The following is a 21,384-nucleotide window of genomic DNA, read 5'->3' as shown; positions in this document are numbered from 1 at the left end:
TTTGCCATTCTCCACTGTGTGAAGCAACACTTACTACATGTGGCCGCAACATAACTTATGTTGGTGGCTGGTCGTGAAAAGCAGAGCCAGTGGCTCTGCCTTCTAGAAAGACGTCTGTTTTGCTCAAGGTCTGGATTACAAGAGAGAGAGAGAGGCAACTGTGTTCCGCACCGCAGAACACTCTAGCATCCACACACGGCTTATATCCAATGCATGCTATTGCTAAAACCAATGGCATGAATTCACTAGCAGTTTCAGCAGAGGTGTCAGGGCATCTCTTGTCAGCAGCTGTAACTGGACAGAACTGCCTTGGTTTTGAAAGATAGGCAACTTGTGTTACGTAGGCACAGCATAAGTTGCTCTAGGAGTAAACTTGTAAAGATTTGACTGGGCCTTTGAATTAATTTTTTAAATCAATTTCCTAAAATATTCCTTGATTGGCTGCCACCATGTACATTATTATTATCATTTTATGTCAAGCATAGATAGAACATTCCAATACTGAATGGACTTCACTCCCTTCCAGTTCATGTACAATTCCACATCCTTCTAGCCCATTCCATCTCAGTGTCCTTCACAGGCCTCAATCCTCTTAAAACTTCGAAATCTGTACTAGCATTTCCACAGTTCCTCTCTTTTTCTTGATACTTTTCAATTCAAAAACTCCTGAAACTTGCTTTCAAAATGTTTATTATTTATTTAATACCTTCCCTTTGGCAGCTCTTTTCCTTCCTTTATCCTTTCATTTTCGCTTTTGTCTTGCTATATCTTACTCTTAATGATACTGGTTTCATCACCGTTAATAAGTAAACTATGGTGTTTTTAATAGAAGATAGTTTGTATCCTTTTATTTCCATATGTGGCAAGTATTGTCTTTTGATGCAGTAACTATAATGTCTCCTTTGTAATTAAAAGCACAGGAAAACACATCATCTTTGTGCCCTTCAAGAATCTGTAGACACTTCCCAGTTTCTGAATCCCACAGTCGTGCTGTATGGTCTGCAGATGCTGTCAGTAATTGAGAACCTGCTGGATTGAAACACACCTGCAACAATGAACAATGTAATATCAGCACTCTATTGTATTTTTTTTTACTACATTGACATTATAATAGGGAGTACATGATAAATACATTGTAATATTATGCAGACACACTGCTGTCACATTCTACATGTGATTAATGTAGGGTGGAACCAAATATCGGAAACTCCAGGTTGCAATATCAACAATATAGAAAGGATACATATCTACTCAACATAAAGATGGCATGTTGACTTGCAGACAGGTTCAATGAAAAGATTGTTACTAATTTAGCTTTCAGCCAAAGACTTCTTCAGAAGAAAAACACACACACACACATTCATACATGCAAGCACACCTCTCACATATATGACCACCATCTCCAGGAGCTCGGACTGGAATGCAACCATATCATTGAATGAAAAAGTAGGGTGGAGGCTGAAATGCAGCTGGTGCGACAAATAATATCAAATGAGTGCCATGTGCAGAAAGCTAAATCATTAATTATTAGTTTTAAAAACTCTGACAATTCTTCATAAAAGAACTAGAAAGTAAACAGGTGACAAAAAGAATTCTGGAAAGCAAGCAAATGTATAGTTTTCCCCCCCCCTCTCTCTGTGCACATCTTAAAGCAACCCACAGTTAATGAGAACCTGAGATTCACATTAATATTTGCAGTATTGGCACCCATATTTTTAAAATTATTGCTAGTATAACTATGACTAGTGTAAGTATGACTCTTCATTTTGGATTATCATCTTCCAGTATGCATTCAGTATTACAAACAAATATGTTTACAATTATACACATTTAGATGATGGTTATTAGAGATCCTGCAGTTAGACTAATTATGGATGAAAATACACTACTAGTTTAATCAGTTATACACCTGTACTTGGGTAATACATACTGAACTCTGAGATTAGAAAATGGTCCATATCCAACACTGCTAGAAGTGGGCGCCTGTCAGAGCAGAAAGATTATTCCTGAAGCTCAATGCATTTTGTTTCTGCCTGCCACATATTTTATATACTCCAAATATAAAGGACAGAAATGTCCTACTTTGTTGTTGTTGTTGTTGTTGTTGTGCTCTTCAGTCCAGAGACTGGTTTGATGCAGCTCTCCATGCTGCACTATCCTTTGCAAGTTTCTTCATCTTGAAGTACCTACTGCAACCTACAACCTTCTGAATCTGCATAGTGTATTCATCTCTTGGTTTCTCTTTACAAATTTTACCCTCCACGCTGCCCTCCAATACTAAATTAGTGATCCCTTGATGCCTCAGAACATGTCCTACCAGCCGATACTTTCTTCTTGTCTAGATGTGCCACAAATTCCTCTTCTCCCTAATTCTATTCAGTATCTCCTCATTAGTTACATGATCTATCCATCTAATCTTCAGCATTCTTCTGTAGCAGCATGTTTCTATTCTCTTCTTGTCTAAACTATTTATTGTCCATGTTTCAGTTCCATTCATGGCTACACTCCATACAAATACTTTCAGAAAAGATTTCCTGACACTTAAATCTATACTTGATGTTAACAAATTTCTCTTCTTCAGAAACGCGTTCCTTGCCACTGCCAGTCTAGATTATATATCCTATTTACTTTGACCATCATCAGTTATTTGCTCCCCAAATAGCAAAACTCATCTACTACTCTATGTGTCTCATTTCCTAATCTAATTCCTTCAGCATCACCTGATCTAATTTGACTACATTCCATTATCCTCAATTTGATTTTGTTGAAGTTCATCTTAAATCCTCCTCTCAAGACACTGTCCATTCCATTCATCTGCTCTTCCAGGTCCTTTGCTGTCTCTGACAGAATTACAATGTCATTGGCAAACCTCAAAGTTTTAATTTCTTCTCCATGGATTTTAATTCCTACTCTGAATTTTTCTTTTGTTTGCTTTACTGCTTGCTCAATATACAGATTGAATAACATTGGGGATAGGCTACAACCCTGTCTCACTCCCTTCCCAACCACTGCTTCCTTTTCATGCCCGTTGACTCTTTACAACTGCCATCTGGTTTCTGTACAAATTGTTAATAGCCTTTCGTTCCCTGTATTTGACCCCTACCACCTTCAGAATTTGAAAGAGAATATTCCAGTCAATGTTGTCAAAAGCCTTCTCTAAGTCTACGAATGCTAGAAACGTGGGTTTGCCTTTCCATAATCTATCCTCTAAGATAAGTTGTAGGGTCAGTATTGCCTCACACACTCCAACGTTTCTATGGAATCCAAACTGATCTTCCCCAAGGTCAGCTTCTACTAGTTTTCAACTTCTCGTTCACTTATCTTGAGTCTTGCATTGTTTTGCATTTCTTTTTAAGCTGGTTATGTTCTTTATGTTTCCTGATGCAATTTATGTTTCTTAAACAAATCTGTTACCAATAAAGTTAACTGGATGCTCATAGCATTCCTACTTTACATACACTTCTTATGACTACCAAAAATTTTAACTGATTTGTCAGATACCAAAGTAGCAGGATTACACATTCTGATCAAGTGCCTGAAATCAATAGGTGCAAATACTGCTGGCATTTCAGCAGATTAATAAACAATTACTAACAGACTTACTGAAAATAGAATTTTTAACACAGCTTCATTAAGCATCACTCTCATTCACTTATCTTGAGTCTTGCAATGTTTTGCATTTCTTTTTGAGTTGGTTGTGTTCTTTATGTTTCCCGATGCACTTTATGTTTCGTAAACAAATCTGTTACCAATAATGTTAACTGGTTGCTCATAACATTCTTTTTCAGTTTTTGGATTTCAGACTACAGTGTGAGACAGTCCCCTAGATACATAACTTAAGATCAAACAGTGTGCAATATAGTTTCAGTTTGTATTCAAGATACTGACTGTTATTTAAGTATACAAAAATAGTAGTCCCATCATGTTGAAATTTCCTGAACTCAAGATGATATTGAGTCCTATCCACTTGGTTGTCTGTCTCTCTCTTTTTGTCCAGCCTAACATTCTGGACACTGATCTCTGTTCATAATATACATGTTTTAAAAAAGGACATGTTGGCACCCTAATGAATGTGCTTGATGATGGTGATCTGTTTTTTATGGAAGCTTCTAAGCCAGAAAGTAAATTGAAAGATCAATTAAGAATGCAAGACTTTCAGTTATTGTTATGCTCTTGATCCCTTTCACCAATGAATTCCTTGCATCACACATGGATGACTTATCTTGAGTATTCTGTTGAGGCATAGGACTCTCTGAGTAACACATCTACTTACTTCAAAGAAGTTTGAAATTAGTGTGGAAATTTCATTCTGGATTCACTAGCTATCAAAGAAGTCTATTGAATTACTGCTCTTATCTTTTTGATAATCATTGAAATTGCTGTCCTTGAAATTAAAAAGTGTCACCTCAAATTCCTTACTTTTAATTTTCATTGTAAAAAGATACATTCAAGATTTATGATATGTTTAACACACAAGCATCCCCAAATGAATTCTTCTTGCCTTTTTCTAAATTTTTGATTCAATTCTTCCTCACTCCAGCCTGAGGAGATTTCAAAATAATATTATGAGTTACATAGAGAAGGGAATATAAGATTTTTACATCTGTGTTACCTCTTTTTATGAAAAGAGAGGATGTTTTTATTTTTAGTTTCCCCATTTCAATGTTGATTATCTGTTGACTTTTATCACCAATATATTTTCAGTGTCCAGTTCTTATGATGCCTTTATTTATTTCTTAGCTGAGTTTGAAAGCTTTGATGATTTGTTTAATTTATTCTCTGTCAGAGTATGTTTTTGAAGGTTCTATAAAAACCATGAGTGTTGGTATTCATATGTTACTCAGTCTGCAGAAATGCTGTCAAAAAACACATTTCCATTTGTGAACAAATGCATTCATGTTTCCCTAAGTAAGTCCATGATGTCAATCATGTTATTTTCATTCTTCCATCACTGTTATGTTACGTTTCTACATTCTATAACTCTCTTGTATTTACTGAAGATCACCACCACTGGAACTGTTAACATAAAGCTTTCTGACAAATTTTATATCTTGGGTGAACAGAAGAACACAAGCTGAATCTCTTCCACCTGCTGTTGTTGTACTCCTATTAATAATTTTTCTTTCTCATTTTACGTTTTGAGTCTAGTTACCATATGTATGTGCAAATCTGTCAAAATGTTTTCAGACAATATTTGTTGCAAATTCATTATTCTGATAATTTGTCATGATGATGATTACAATGATGTGTTTAGTTTTAGTGAAACCATATTGAGTAGAAGCAATGAATAACTGAAATTATCATAATGGCAGGTAATGATAGGATCTGACTGAGCTAATCAGGAGCTTTGGAAATGTTGACACACACCATTAAAAAGCTATGACATGAGAAGTGACAGTCATATATTTTAATTTTCAGGAAACTAGTTAACTTAAAACATAATTAGTATTGAAGTCTGGACACACCCACAATTTCTATTTTCTATTGTACCATTACAACTGTCTCATTCTCAAGTTTACCATCACACTTTAGTTTCCTTAATTTTTATGGGCCAAATGACACCCTTTATTAACTGGTTAAGCAACTAATTATGATATTGTATAAATTATCATAATTTCAATTATGGCAACTGTATTCATAACTAGGTAATTCTCAGTGTAGACACACAAAATAGTTCTGCAGTCTTTTGCATTTTGTTAACTAATTACTTATTATGTAAACCAGATTATTGCCTGACCTTGAATTGTGTCATGCAGAATAACCAGTACGTAGAAAATAGATAGCTAACATTTCAATGCAACTTTGTGCTTATTTGGATCACGTTATGCAATGAAAGATTTAAAAGTCTGTCCGCCATCTGATATGGAACAATTAACAGCCTCACATCATTTTTCTTGTCTACATTATGTGTCAGTGAAGATCTGTGTGAACTTCTGTGATTGATCCCAGTACAAATGATGTGTGCCTATCTGAACTTTGAACTTCATGGATATGTTTTGTGAGCCTGTGTAACACTGAATGTCTGTGGTTTACATCCAGAACTGTGCTCAACTGACTGTGTTTTGTATGAACTGCGATTAGTGGAATGAGGTATATAACAAGTATTGCCACTGAAACTCACTGGTTTTGTGGTCTAGCCCGGTTCTCTTGATTCTATTATATAAGTGATTCTATTTATATAAGTATTAGGAATTGGTCATTGTCCCACAAAACCAATTCAGGTTTCTTAAATGTGGGAATAAGTGAATCTAAAACAATTGTGTTGCATCCATCATTGTTTAACATCACACAATACCCAAAAAGGTTTTCAGTTTGAGACGACAAACTTATGCACTACCAAGAACACAAAGATGCGGCTCAAACCATGTTAGTACCACCACTTCTAACAGAAACGTTCACAGATCCTGTATTTATAAAATATGTAAATACAATGAGAAGATATATCAAAATGTAGTATCAAAGGCAACAATGCTGAGGAAAGATAACTTAAGAAGACTGTATGTAAAAAGTCAAAATCTACTAGGGAAATTATAAAAATGAAGATACAGAAGACACACAAAGTTCTGGGAATCAAGCTTAAAAGTGCAGACAGCATTGATATTGGCAAGAAAGACCTTCCAAATTATATACATGATTAGTTCAAAAGTGTTTCCTACATTTTAGGCTTGAATTTCACAAATCAGGAAAAATTTAAATATTGTAACAAAAAACTGCATACAGCATGAAGACAGTTCGGCTGTAAATCTAGTCAGCCCATACTAGGTTTCCCGTAATTCCTTTAAGCCAATGGCCTTGCTGCAATGGTAACACCAGTTCCCATCAGATCACCGAAGTTAAGCGCTGTCAGGCTGTGCTAGCACTTGGATGGGTGACCATGTGGTCTGCTGACATATTGGCAAGTGGAGTGCACTCGGTTCTTGTGAGGCAAACTGAGGAGCTACTTGATTGAGAAGTAGCGGCTCCAGTCTTGTCAACTGACATACAGCTGGGAGAGCAGTGTGCTGGCCACATGCCCCTCCATATCCACGTCCAGAGACGTCTGTGGACTGAGGATGACGTAGCGACCAGTAGGCACTGTTGGGTCTTCATGGCCTGTTCGGATGGAGTTTTCAGTTTTATAATTCCTCTAAATCACTGAATGTTAGTGATGGCAGCAAGGCATAGTGAATTGCTTACCCACCTTTGTCAACCTGAGATTGTGCTTCATCTCTAATAAATTTATCACAAGAATTGTTCTGCTGATTATCAGTATCTGTTTTACAAACTTAGTATCACATCTAGGCTCTTAAATGTAAACAGTCACAAAACTGAGTGTATCTCATATACACTAAATCAGAGAATTAATTAAATGTGTCGTTTGTCTATGTTTTGCTGACCACACATTGTAAATATAAATTCAAGTCTGCATTGTGAGGAGCTTAAGCACTTAGAAGCTGCTAGTATTTGCAAAAATAATTAAGAGAGATTTTCTAATATTATTTATTACCTTGGATACTTCCTTAGTGTGACCTTCCATAGTAGCAAGTTTTATTAGATTTCCTTTAACTTCCCATATTTGTGCTGTGGCATCACTACTTGCTGTAGCAAGCCGTCTCCCTGCAGAATCAAATGCTATTTCCAACACCTAAGAGTAGAATGGTTGCTGATGTAAAAACTTTGCTGTCACATAACAGGAAATATTGAAGATACCTAACTACAGCTGAGAAAATATAATAAATAAAACATAATTTACATTCACTTTTTACCCTATAAACTACTGGGGAAGGGATGGCAGAGTGTTGTTTCAATGGGTATTAAACAATGTTCCCATGAGTTCCCTCAGTAGGTATGGGCATGGGATGGATGCTGCTTCTGTGTGGGGTATGAATTTAGTTAGTATACAATGTCTGTGTCTCAATCTCTGAAAGTAGGGATTACAGGAGGAGAAACAAAAAGATGTGGCAATACAACAGTGGACTCATATTTCACTTGTGGACCAAGTCCCAGTTTAAACATCCAGAACTTAAGGGTGGTCAAACACAGTGCATTGTGCAAAAGACCACATCCAGCTTGAATGGAATAGCAACACCTATCAGTTGAAACATGGGCATCATAATAACACCATGAATCTGTAAATATTATACCCATGTCCAATAACGATGTTCCTTTGAACTTAAGATGAACTAATACTGACTTCAGGAATTTATAATTTTAAGATCTTTGCTCTTGTTTTCATATGGTGGTGTCATACATTGTGCCCTGTAAAAGTTCCATTTTTTCTCAAAATACATTAATTCACCTAACTGAAATACAAGTTTAAAATCTTTAAATCACCTAAGGTAAGTCTGATATATAAACTATTAAAAGTATTTACTCTTATAGTGAGAAAGAAAACTAGAACTACACTATTTACTCACTGTTTTATAATTATGGCTCCTTGACACACATGATTTAGAATTTTAAAAAATAAAAACAAAAAATAATGTCAATAAAATTGTTAAGCTTGGCAAGTGGCAGTCACAATGACTTACCAAGATATCAACTGAAGTATTCTGAAGGCATGTTGAAAAGAAATGCCCCCTAATTTTTATGCAAAATCTCTTAACAAATTTTAAATACAACAAATATTATTAACATCCTACATCTTTACTCTTCATGTCTACATATTTACAGCCATTAGCAAGGAAAGTGTTCATTGCACAGAAGCGAGCTTTAAGAATTATATGTAGATTGCGCCCAAGAGACTCTTGTAGAAATAGTTTTCGTAATCTTAAAATATACACAACTACATGCCAATATATTTTTTCTCTCATGTGTTTTGTTTGTAAAAATATAGATATATTTCAACCAAATAGTAATTATCATGAGCATAACACACGGAGGAAGAATGACATACACAGTGAACTCAGAAATTTGAGCTTGGCACAAAAGGGTGTCCATTACACTGGAGCAAAACTCTTCAATGCTCTTCCTCCCGAAATAAAGACAAAGATTCATAACAATAGCGAGTTTAAGAAAGCACTAAAAATATTTCTGCTAGAAAAAGCCTTTTACAGTCTAGATGAATTTTTAACTAAATAAATTGTAATATTTTAATATTATATAATACAAGTTGACATAATGCCACTACGAATTTTATTTAACCTGAGATCTGTATCTGTGTGTGCTCCGTATCTGTTTTCTGTAGTGTTTTAATAATTCTAAGAAAATATGTATTTTCTTTTTCTATATTGCTGCCCAAAGAATTTACTGTATAAGTTTTTATATAATTATGTACTCAAATTTCTGTATATGCTATAAGATTATCAGACTGTATTTGTAAAAAACTGACTCGTTCCACGTCCTTGTGTATTCAACACAGTTGACCTATGGAACACGAAATAAATCAAATCCAATCAAATCAAACAGTAGTGGGTAACAGAGCAGTGTGTAACACAAATATTTCAGTGCATGAGAACCAATGTGCTGTAGTCAAGTTTTGAATTTGAAGAATTCATCCAAACATGGAGCACCATCTCCTTCAGGATGACAATACCAGACCACACACAAGCGCTGTGGCACCTGCAACAGTCTGATGCCTTGCGTTCATTGTCATTAATCATCCAACATACAGCACCAAATGAGCCCCATCTTATTTTTTGTCTGTTTCCAAAACTTAAAGAACACCTTTGACAGATTCACTTTGATAGCGATGAAGTGGTGCAAGCAGAGGTGAAGTTGTGGACTGTCAATAAATTCAAAACATTCTACAGTGATGGTAACAACAAACTGGTCTCTTGTTGGGAGAAATGTGTTTGCTGCCAAAGTAATTATATTGAGAAATAAATATGTAGACAAGAAGAATAAATATGTAAAATGGTAACAGTGCTAGTTTTATTTAAAAACGTTTCAGAGTTTTCACACAGAAAATTAAGAAGCATTACTTTTCAGCATGCCTTTGTAGTAATAATTTCAACTAAACTTAGTAGACATCTGACTCACTAAATGGAATGAATAAATGTGATAGTGAGATCCCCTAGGCTCCACACAGTTCCAATGACATTTAAATCCAAGCCTACTACAAGAGAACTCTGTCAATAAAATTCTTCTGGGTTTGAGCCGCATTGTCAACTATAAAATTCCGATGTTTCGGCAACTGTTGCAAGGCACCTTCCTCAGGGTGTATTGCTAACTGCTCATTCAGCAGTTAGGAAGGTGCCTTGCAACAGCCACCAAAATTTCGGAATTTTATAGTTGACAATGCACCCTCAAACCCAGAAGAATTTTATTGACTGTGACAACAACTGCAGAAGCCGATGTTTACGTTTAAGAGAATTCTGTTAGACTTTCCAGAATGAACTAAACTGGGAAGAAAGAGTTCTCCCATATCTTTATGTTTTGTAAAGTTGGGATAAAAAAGTAACCAAGCAATGCTGGGTAAACTGAAAGTAATGTTCTGACATTTTCTCAAGTGATTATATATTGAGAGACATGAACAAGGACCGAATTGTTACGAGCCACATAGTTACATGTGCACATCATGTCATCTATAAATGCACGTTGCAGCCTTCTATTTAGAAATTTTCTGTCAAATATAATGTTATACTGAAACAGGTGCTGTAATTTATGAGCCTAAAATATGTACCATCCCAGCCTGACCTCCTTCCCGCCTGATACGTCAGGGTTAATCTATTATACCATGTCGAAGCATTTTATTTATGTGACTATGTATTACTTCAATTTTTAAATAAATAAAAGCAAACATATTGATCATCCACAAAATTAGCAGAGCACTTTTTACTTCCTGTTTACATTGCTGGCGATTAAAATCACAATTAATAGATTATCTATGAAAGTAATATATAGTCACATAAATAAAATACTTCTGTGTGGTATAATAGATTAACCCTGAGGTAAAACGTGTGGTAATATGATTTCATTTTGATATCTGATGTAATAGTACATGTGACTGTCACGTACATAATGGCACACCATATCATCATCCCACATGCTGGGCTCGTGTGACGATGATAGATGTTATCTGGCAATGTTCGCTTGCCTCAGAGCCTCTATGCATGGGTATGGGCATCAAAATTCTATATGCAGAAATGGTACTCATCTGAAAAGACAGCAGCGTGCCACTGCTGAGTCCAGTGTTTGCATTGGATGCACCACTGTCAACATGTCTCTCTTCTGCTTCATTGACGAGAGCTGCAACTACGGACACTGTGCTGACAGCCCGTAGTGCTCCAGACACCCTTGTATTGTCCACGTGGACACTTGTCTTGCTACAAACAAGCCCCTTTACTGTCTCAAGATATGCATAGTGTCGAGCTGATCCTCCTCAACCCATTGTTTCCACATTTACATGACTGTCACAGGATCCCAACCAATAAAAGCAAGAATATCATGGAATGATAACCCAAAATATAGATAGATCAAAGTTCTTCCACTGTCAAATTCCACCACAAGTTGGTAGACATTTATCACTTTTAATGTAAAAAAAATAGCATAACATGATCTTTTCACAAACAAACAACATTCAAATCCAATTTCTGAAAGAGAAAGTTGCTGTGTTATTTTCCTCAAATTCAGAAAGTAGAAGGCTGTACTACCTACTCTTTATTGTTGTACTGAAATGCTTATCATCTGCATATTCAGGAATGTGGTAAACTTCAGGGCAGTCTAACATCTGTTGTATACAACCTTCAAGGTGTTGCGATCTTAATAGCCAGCAATTTAAATCACTGAACATCTCTGTAGAGGTAAAGCTGGTCAAGCTGAAACAGAGTCCTTAAATCTCTACCTTGCTTGGGAAACTGCTCTACCAGCTGAGCTACCCAAGCACGACTCATGACCTGTTCTCGTAGCTTTACTTCTGCCAGTACCTCGTCTCCCACCTTCTCATTCTGGAAACAGAGCCCTTATTTATGTCTGCAATTTCCTTTTGTTAGGTTGCCAATGTTCCTCTTGTGTAAGTACTAGCTAGCAGAAAGACACATACTCTAATAGGAAAAAAAATCACTACACCAAAATGTAATTAATGTAAAGTAATGAAATGGTGGGAATATATTTGTCTAGGTAACACATTTAAGTGATTAAAATTGCATGACCACAGGTTAATGTAAGTGCAAGATAAGGCATTGCAAATGTGAAATGCTGGCACATTAATAACTGGTATAACCACCAGAAAGTTGAACACAAGCATGCAAACGTACATGCATTGTATTGCACAGGTGCCTGTTTCAGTTTGTGGGTTGGAGTTCTATGCTTGTTGAATTGGTCAGTCAATACAGGGAGAGTTAATGCTGTTTGTGGATGACGCTGGAGTTATTGTCTGATGATGCCCTTTGTGTACTTGATTGGAGACAGATCTAGTGATAAAGCAGGCTATGGCAACAAGTTGACACTCTGTAGAGCATGTTGGGTTACAACAGCAGTATGTGAGCAAGCATTATCCTTTTGGAAAACACCACCTGGAATGCTGTTCATGAATGACAGTGGAAAAGGTCGATATCACCAGATTGATGTAAAAATTTGCAGTCAGGTTGCATGGGACTACTACAAAAGTGCACCCACCGTCATACAAAATCACACCCCAGACCATAACTCCATGTGTAGGTCCAGTGTGTCTAGCATGCAGCCAGGCTGGTTGCAGGTCTCAACTGGCCTTCTCCTAACTGACACATGACCATCACTGGCACTGAGACAGAATCAGTTTGCATCAGAAAGCACAACAGACCTCTGCCTTTTCCTCTAATGAGCTCTCATTTGGCATCACTGAAGTCACAATCGGCCGTGCTTTAGGGTCTGTGGAATGCATGCCACAGGGTGTCTAGCTAAGAGCTGTCTTTGAAGTAACCAATTTGTACAAGTTCATTATGTCACTGTGGTGCCAACTGCTTCATAAATTGCTGCTGAATATGCAGTACAATGCACCACTACCACACACCAAACATGCTTGTCTTCCCTCCTGGTAGTGCCACATGGCCGTATGAAGCCCAGTCTTCTTGCGACCATACATTCTTATGACAATTGCTCCTGCAAGCCATCACATACAGTGGCTACATTCCTGCAAAGTCTTTCTGCAGTATTGTAGAAAGAACATCCAGTTTGTCATATCTCTATTACAAGAACAGAAATAATTCTCAAAGGGCACAACATCAAGTGTGTTTTTTGACCACCAGCAAAGTTGAGGAATTTATTGTGCTCGGTAAAAGATGACCTTGCTCATAGGAAATGTGGTGTGTATAAGATACCTTGACAAGGTGGAAAATCTTATATTAGGCAGATATGCTGAACCATGTAAGAAAGTTGCATTGAACACCATTGTCATAAACACCTGGGGCAACCTGATATATCAGCGGTAGCGGAGCATTGCCTGAGCACAGGGCATCATATGTTTCACAAGAAAGACTGAAATTTCATCCCTACTGTCATTATGTTGTTAAGGAGGCCAGACATGTCCATATGGCAAACAATTTTATCAATAAGGATGCAGGTTTTCAGTTAAGCACCACCGGAATCCAGCACTGGCTACCATTAAATCAAACAGGGAAAACAAGAACTTCCAATTCATGACTCGACACAATGCACTGCTGAGATTTAATTCAGCTTTTAACCACACAAGTGTCTAGCAGCATAGTCATTGCCCACAGCGCTATGGAAGGCCTATCTGCAGCACCCAGCATGGGCACTAAAAGCACCACTTTCCTCCAACAGCAAGCGTCTTCCCTCGCATGCATATTGGCAGCTCAAGGCCTGATTAATTCCAACGATGACATGCAATTATCATCAGTCATATCTTGCAGCAGTGACAGCATCAACTACCGTCACCTCAAGATGTCAAGCAGTTGCATCGATGAAATATTGTGTGATTTACACCATACGATCTGGTGGTAAACCAGAGAAGTGTATTTGCATCTGAATGAATATTTGTGCAGCTGTTTTTTTTTTTTTTTTTTTTTTTTTTTTTTTTTTTTTTTTTTTTTTTTTTTTTTTTATATATAGCGCTGCATTATCTGAAAAATGTCTTAGGTTATTATTAATATTGTCTCCCTGGTTGATAGCATATAACATGAACAACAAGGGTACCAACACAATTCCCTGGGGCACTCTACATCTGTTAAAGACTACCTATCCAAAATAATATGCTGTGTCTTCCCTATCAAGAAATCCTTGATCCAGTCACATATTTCTTTTCTTACCACTACTTCATCATATTTTTATCAAAAAACAAAGATGCAGCAGAGAGGAGTGTAGTGCCTGGGTGATAGTGTACCTAGGAACACATGATGTTTCCTTGTCAGTGTTTCAATTTAATGACTACTTCTTGAATAACTTGAAGGTACAAGCATTAGGACACTGCCTTAATCAGTTCCTGGAATTTCTACTGTTTCATTATTATGAAACATGAGGTTGTTTTGTGCAGCATTTGTACATACTAAGAGTCCACATATTTAAGTGCTGTATGATATATTAAAGCTGTTTGGAGGACATTGTTAATTGTTTAGTTACAGAGGTTTATGATGATTAATATTCTGTATATTTTTAAAAGTAGCTACATAAAGTGCAGACTGTTAACCCATACTTCATCAATCACAAACCATCTTTTACCCTGAAATGGACAATGGTCCTCTACCTTAGAACATATGTAAATGAACTGAGTTTCCCTAAGAGCTTAACAGTCTTCCCCATCACAAAAACTGAAATTTGCATTAGTTGCCAGTAACTTCTATTTCAAAATGTTATTAACTTCTAACAGGTTTTTGACACTACTACTTCTTAATTTGATTTCACTTGCCAACTACTGGTGTGTAGTAGAATAACAATGTAAAAGACTATTAAACACAGTTGTTGTTGTTGTGGTCTTCAGTCCTGAGACTGGTTTGATGCAGCTCTCCATGCTACTCTATCCTGTGCAAGCTTCTTCATCTCCCAGTACCTACCGCAACCTACATCCTTCTGAATCTGTTTAGTGTATTCATCTCTGGTCTCCCTCTACGATTTTTACCCTCCACGCTGCCCTCCAATACTAAATTGGTGATCCCTTGATGCCTCAGAACATGTCCTACCAACTGATCCCTTCTTCTAGTCAAGTTGTGCCACAAACTTCTCATCTCCCAAATCCTATCCAATACTTCCTCATTAGTTATGTGATCTACCCATCTAATCTTCAGCATTCTTCTGTAGCACCACATTTCAAAAGCTTCTATTCTCTTCTTGTCCAAACTATTTATCGTCCATGTTTCACTTCCATACGTGGCTACACTCCACACAAATACTTTCAAAAATGACATCCTGACACTTAAATCTACATTTGATGTTAACAAATTTCTCTTCTTCAGAAACGCTTTCCTTGCCATTGCCCGTCTACATTTTATATCCTCTCTACTTCGACCGTCGTCAGTTATTTTGCTCCCCAAATAGCAAAACTCCTTTACTACTTTGAGTGTCTCATTTCCTAATCTAATTCCCTCAGCATGACCTGACTTAATTCGACTACATTCCATTATCCTCATTTTGCTTTTGTTGATGTTCATCTTATATCCTCCTTTCAAGACACTATCCATTCCGTTCAACTGCTCTTCCAAGTCCTTTGCTGTCTCTGACAGAATTACAATGTCATCGGTGAACCTCAAAGTTTTTATTTCTTCTCCATGGATTTTAATACCTACTCCGAATTTTTCTTTTGTTTCCTTTACTGCTTGCTCAATATACAGATTGAATAACATCGGGGATAGGCTACAACCCTGTCTCACTCCCTTCCCAACCACTGCTTCCCTTTCATGTTCCTCGACTCTTATAACTGCCATCTGGTTTCTGTACAAATTGTAAATAGCCTTTTGCTGCCTGTATTTTACCCCTGCCACCTTCAGAATTTGAAAGAGAGTATTCCAGTCAACATTATCAAAAGCTTTCTCTAAGTCTATGAATGCTAGAAACATAGGTTTGCCCTTCCTTAATCTAGCTTCTAAGATAAGTCGTAGGGTCAGTATTGCCTCACGTATTCCAACATTTCTACGGAATCCAAACTGATCTTCCCCGAGGTCGGCTTCAACTAGTTTTTCCATTCGTCTGTAAAGAATTCGCGTTAGTATTTTGCAGCTGTGACTTATTAAACAGATAGTTCGGTAATTTTCACATCTGTCAACACCTGCTTTCTTTGGGATTGGAATTATTATATTCTTCTTGAAGTCTGAGGGTATTTTGCCTGTTTCATACATCTTGATCACCAGATGGTAGAGTTTTGTCAGGACTGGCTCTCCCAGGGCCGTCAGTAGTTCTAATGGAATGTTATCTACTCCCGGGGCCTTGTTTCGACTCAGGTCTTTCAGTGCTCTGTCAAACTCTTCACGCAGTATCGTATCTCCCATTTCATCTTCATCTACATCCTCTTCCATTTCCATAATATTGTCCTCAAGTACATCGCCCTTGTATAGACCCTCTATACACTCCTTCCACCTTTCTGCTTTCCCTTCTTTACTTAGAACTGGGTTTCCATCTGAGCTCTTGATGTTCATGCAAGTGGTTCTCTTATCTCCAAAGGTCTCTTTAATTTTCTTGTAGGCAGTATCTATATTACCCCTAGTGAGATAAGCCTCTACATCCTTACATTTGTCCTCTAGCCATCCTTGCTTAGCCATTTTGCACTTCCTGTCAATCTCATTTTTGAGACATTTGTATTCCTTTTTCCCTGCTTCATTTACTGCATTTTTGTATTTTCTCATTTTCAGCAATTAAATTCAATATTTCTTCTGTTACCCAAGGATTTCTACTAGCCCTTGTCTTTTTACCTACTTGATCCTCTGCTGCCTTCACTACTTCATCCCTCAGAGCTACCCATTCTTCTTCTACTGTATTTCTTTCCTCCATTCCTGTCAATTGTTCCCTTATGCTCTCCCTGAAACTCTGTACAACCTCTGGTTTAGTCAGTTTATCCAGGTCCCATCTCCTTAAATTCCCACCTTTTTGCAGTTTCTTCAGTTTTAATCTAATAACCAATAGATTGTGGTCAGAGTCCACATCTGCCCCTGGAAATGTCTTACAATTTAAAACCTGGTTCCTAAATCTCTGTCTTACCATTATATAATCTATCTGAAACCTGTCAGTATCTCCAGGCTTCTTCCATGTATACAACAGTATCAACAAGATTTTCATGACTGCAACATTTTAAATTTGAATAGAGCATTTGTTCCATGTTGTACCTTGGTATCATTTTTCAGATTTGGAAAAACCTTACTTTACTGCAGTAATTTTTGTAACTGTAGAGAAAGACTCCAGCACACATAAAGTGATTGCTATCAATTCAAAATGAAATTAGAAAATATATTAAACTTCTATTACAGGACTGACGAGGGTGAAAATCTGAAAAGTGTTCCAAGATACAACACTGTCCCTCACTGAGTTGCATGATTTTTGGTAGTCAAGAAGTACTGTACCTACCTGATTCCCTACACCAGACAATGGACAATCCAGATGGAATAATGACAATATTATGGAAAGGATAGGTTGCCATTCACCGTACAGAGGAGATATTGAGTCTCAGATAGGCAAACAGAAAGACTGCTAAAAAATAAACTTTTGGTCAGAAGGCCTTCTTCTGAATCAGACAACATACACAAACACATTCATATAAATGCAGCTCACACACATGACCACTGTCTCTGGCTGCCAAGGACAGTCTGTGTTTGCATGAATGTGTGTGTGTACATTGTCTAATTCAGAAGAAAGTCCTTTGGCTGAAAGCTTAATTATTTAGTAGTCTTTGTGCTGTGCCTGTCTGAAACTCAGCACTTCTCTATATGGTGAGTAGCAACCTACCTGTTTCATAATATTTCATGAGTCACTACATGGAGTTTAGCATTTCTGATTTTGCTTTACAACTCTCAACTGATGACCATAGATGTTAAGTCCCATAGTGCTCAGAGCATTACAACTCTCAATTTCAGTTTTTCCATCTTCGATGGGTATTTGAATACCTATTGTGCAGAAGTTACTGTTTCTTTTGAAATTTCTTCCCTAAGACAATGTACCATGGAGAGTCTCTCCCATTGTAAACTCTCCTGTTAGGTACACATCTATCCTTTGTTTTGCCAGTTACCTTCTCCAAGCTCCTCCCCAGAGTTAAATGTTTTCAGTTCTTCCTCTTTGTCTACTTTACTGAAAATGTAAATCATCTTATTGGTTTTAATTGTCCTTTGTTATTTTTGGTAATCATTGTTACTCCAGATGCCTCAAAAGCATTGATACGAGTTTAAACATGGCCATCCTCAAAGAGATCAGGTCTATTCAAAGAGTCGGGCCTATTTGTTGTAATTAGGTTAATATAAACATATCAAAAAACATTTTGCATCACCTTGGTTCCGAAAGTTCCTGAACCTGTACGGAAAACTGGAATAGAGTTCAACATAAACATCATTTCTGCCCATTTTATTTCTCATGAAAACCACACATTGCATGTTGTACCACCATACAGTGACACCTCCAGAGGTGGTGGTCCAGATTGCTGTACAGACCGGTACCTCTAATACCCAGTAGCACGTCCTCTTGCATCGATGAATGCCTGAATTTTGTTTTTCTTTTTAAATTCCTAATGTTCTGTTTAATGTTTACATTTTGTTATCTATATGGTAGTCCTATTACTGAATATTATAATTTATGCTATTTAATAGTAGTAATGAATATGTTCATGAAATGTCCAATGTTCTTTTCTGTTTCTTCTTTTAGTTGTATTTTAGGGTTTAACATTCCTCTTTTTCTGAAGGACATTGCTTCTAATTAAGAAAACATGTCTCACATGGTCAATACGGAAGACCTGCTCTATGTGTATGCACTATTTCATATATTAATTACTGGCTAGTCAATGATCAAACCTATTGCAGCACTGTGATGCATAGAAATTAACCGCATACATCCATCTAATACTTGAAATATCTCTAGCAAAAGGTAGTAATAATATTTCATATCAGTAATCTTCTGGTTAAATAAAATGTGCTGTGTTAAATTAATAGCATTAGTAATAACTGAGTTCACAAGCAGTCAAATGGCACACATGCGCCATGAGGAGTAGTCCTGATTTTGATTTCCAGTGTGCCCAGTAATTTAAAATGATTGGAGTAAAGTACCTGCAAAACACCTTCATTAAGATTTTTCTCAAATTAGTTATGCATCTCCTGTTTGTACACAAAACATTCTCTAGAGACAAATAATAATGCACCAAAAGTTCTGGTTGAAAATAATGAATTATTTAGGAATAAAGAGACAACTCACTGAAAGGCAGAAGTGCCGCATCATCGACAGATACACAAACGAAAGGTAATGAGCTTTGCTTTGCTAGCTTTCGGAATGAAATTCCTTTCTTAAGCTGATAAATGCACACGCCTGTCTCCCTACATTGAGATCATTCAACTGCCCGCTCTTTCCTCACCCACAGTGAATGTACTGGGGCGAGGTGGCGGTGTAGGTTGGGGTGGGGTGAGGGATGAAGAGAGATGGGAGGCAGGGATGGGGTTGGGGGGAAGAATCTAGCAACTCGTGGGAGGGTAGGGAGCCACCCATGGGCTGGCTAGGGATGCAGATAGAGGGGCAGGTGGCAGACGGCTGAGCATGCGATTTCACAGACTAGGGAGTGAGATGGCAGCACACAACTATTTGAAACATATTGAATGAGGACAATGGGAAAAAAACTAAGGTAAATTACTGTCCCCTCAGTGTCCACTCAATAGCGTGTGTGTGTGTGTGTGTGTGTGTGTGTGTGTGTGTGTGTGTGTGTGTGTGTGTGCATGTTTCTCCAACAGCTTAAGAAAGGAATTTCATTCCGAAAGCTAGCAAAGCAAAGCTCATTACCTTTTGTTTGTGTATCTGTCAACAATGCAGCGCTTCTGCCTTCCAGTGAGTTGTCTCTTTTATTCTTAAGTAATTTGTAATTCTCTACAGACAAAAATTCACCAAAGCTAAATTCATATCAACCACTCAGTGGCAAAACACGCTGCTAAGCACATATCCAACTTTAATGGCTGCTTTACAAGCTGTGTCACCTAGATTCTCCCACAGACTGCCATCTCTTAATAATGTAAATAGGATATACCCTTACAACAGATCCTTTGATTCAGCTTTCCTCCTGGCCTCAGTTTTCTCTAATCCCTGTGCCACACTCGTCTCCACCCATGTCGCACAACACCCACTTCAACTCATTAATCTACACTCACACTCTCCTTATTCCTCTTTTCTAACTCTCCTGCCTTCCTTTACAACCAATTCCCCACTTCAACACATATCAGTGGACTGCAGTGCTAGGACAAAGCTGTCTGGCCAACATAGCTATGCATGTGCATGAGTATGTGTGTTTCTGTTAGCTTTGAAGAAGGACATTGTCCAGTAGGTCAGCGATGTTTCCAGTCTTGTGCTTGTAAAATGCTCAATGCCTGCACTGTTCAGTGAATGGGTTATCTTTACTCATTCCTTTATTTTTATTTCATCAGATACTTTCCATTATCCTTTTTATTTTGCTACCTAGTTGTTTATGTTTTATCGGATGAGCAGTTATTACTGTCAGGGTCAAGCATTTGAGGCCCTGGCGTGTTTTCATTTTGTGATGACCAGGTAGAAAGCTGTTCATATGCTCACAGAACGCCACTATTCATCAGTCTGAGACCGTTACACAAGGTAAGTGCCTTACAAGTGCAAGAAACAGCAAAACATTAAAAAAATAAAGGAATAAACCAATGTATTTAACTCAGTTACCTACAATTTTATGTACTGAGAGTCTAATCATAATGTATTCAAATGGTCACATTAAAAATGTACTTATTTTAAAATACTTTCGGGGGTGGAGAAATAATGCTGTTCATTACTTCATAAGAAAAAAATCTGAATATTTTGAGATAAGACAAATACAAAGAAAGGAGCTACATATGATACTATTTGTGTAAACATTCTACTCCTTAGCTCAGATAACCCTCGAGTGGGCATGCCTATGTATAAAGTGTGCCAACCACAAATAACACTGTCTTATACGGTTTCATTGTTGTTTTACAATTATGAACCCATGCCTATTCCTTCATTATTACTTCAGTTAACACAATGATAAATTGTTTTATCATACATCCAAGTGAGCAGAAGTAATATAAAATAAACAGGAAGCTAGATGAAAAAAAATTACAATCAGTACAAGAAAATGACCCAAATTCTAACCTAGCAGTACAATCCCACAATGCAGCAGTTGCCTATGGGCTAATTAGTTATCAAATAGGGAACTGGCTGGGCTATGATACAACGACACTGTTTAATGCTTCAAGTTGGACATTAATCTGGGCTAACAGTTGTATGTAAAAACAGAGTGATATAATGAAAGTTTATTTTATTATTGCTTCATTAAAAAATGATGTAGGTCATATTATGTAAGTTTATTTTATCACTGTTGAA

The 21,384-nt window shown here is 37.1% G+C and overlaps 1 protein-coding gene across 1 annotated transcript in view; it reads right to left on the bottom strand.

Moving 5' to 3' along the window:
• Nucleotides 1-847: 847 nt before the first annotated feature.
• Nucleotides 848-21,384, bottom strand: part of LOC126458506 (dynein assembly factor with WDR repeat domains 1) — an 80,166-nt gene continuing 59,629 nt past the window's right edge. Inside the window, exons 8-9 of the mRNA XM_050095604.1 lie at nt 7,487-7,624; nt 848-1,045 (exon numbers count right to left, since the gene is read on the bottom strand). Of these exons, the coding sequence (XP_049951561.1) occupies nt 848-1,045; nt 7,487-7,624 (336 nt within the window). The remainder of the gene's footprint in view (nt 1,046-7,486; nt 7,625-21,384) is intronic.

This window comes from Schistocerca serialis, chromosome 1 (genome assembly GCF_023864345.2).
Source record: "Schistocerca serialis cubense isolate TAMUIC-IGC-003099 chromosome 1, iqSchSeri2.2, whole genome shotgun sequence".
Classification (NCBI taxonomy): Eukaryota; Metazoa; Arthropoda; class Insecta; order Orthoptera; family Acrididae; genus Schistocerca; species Schistocerca serialis.
The sequence above is the reverse complement of the archived record's forward strand: the minus strand, read 5'-3'. Positions and strand labels throughout refer to the sequence as shown.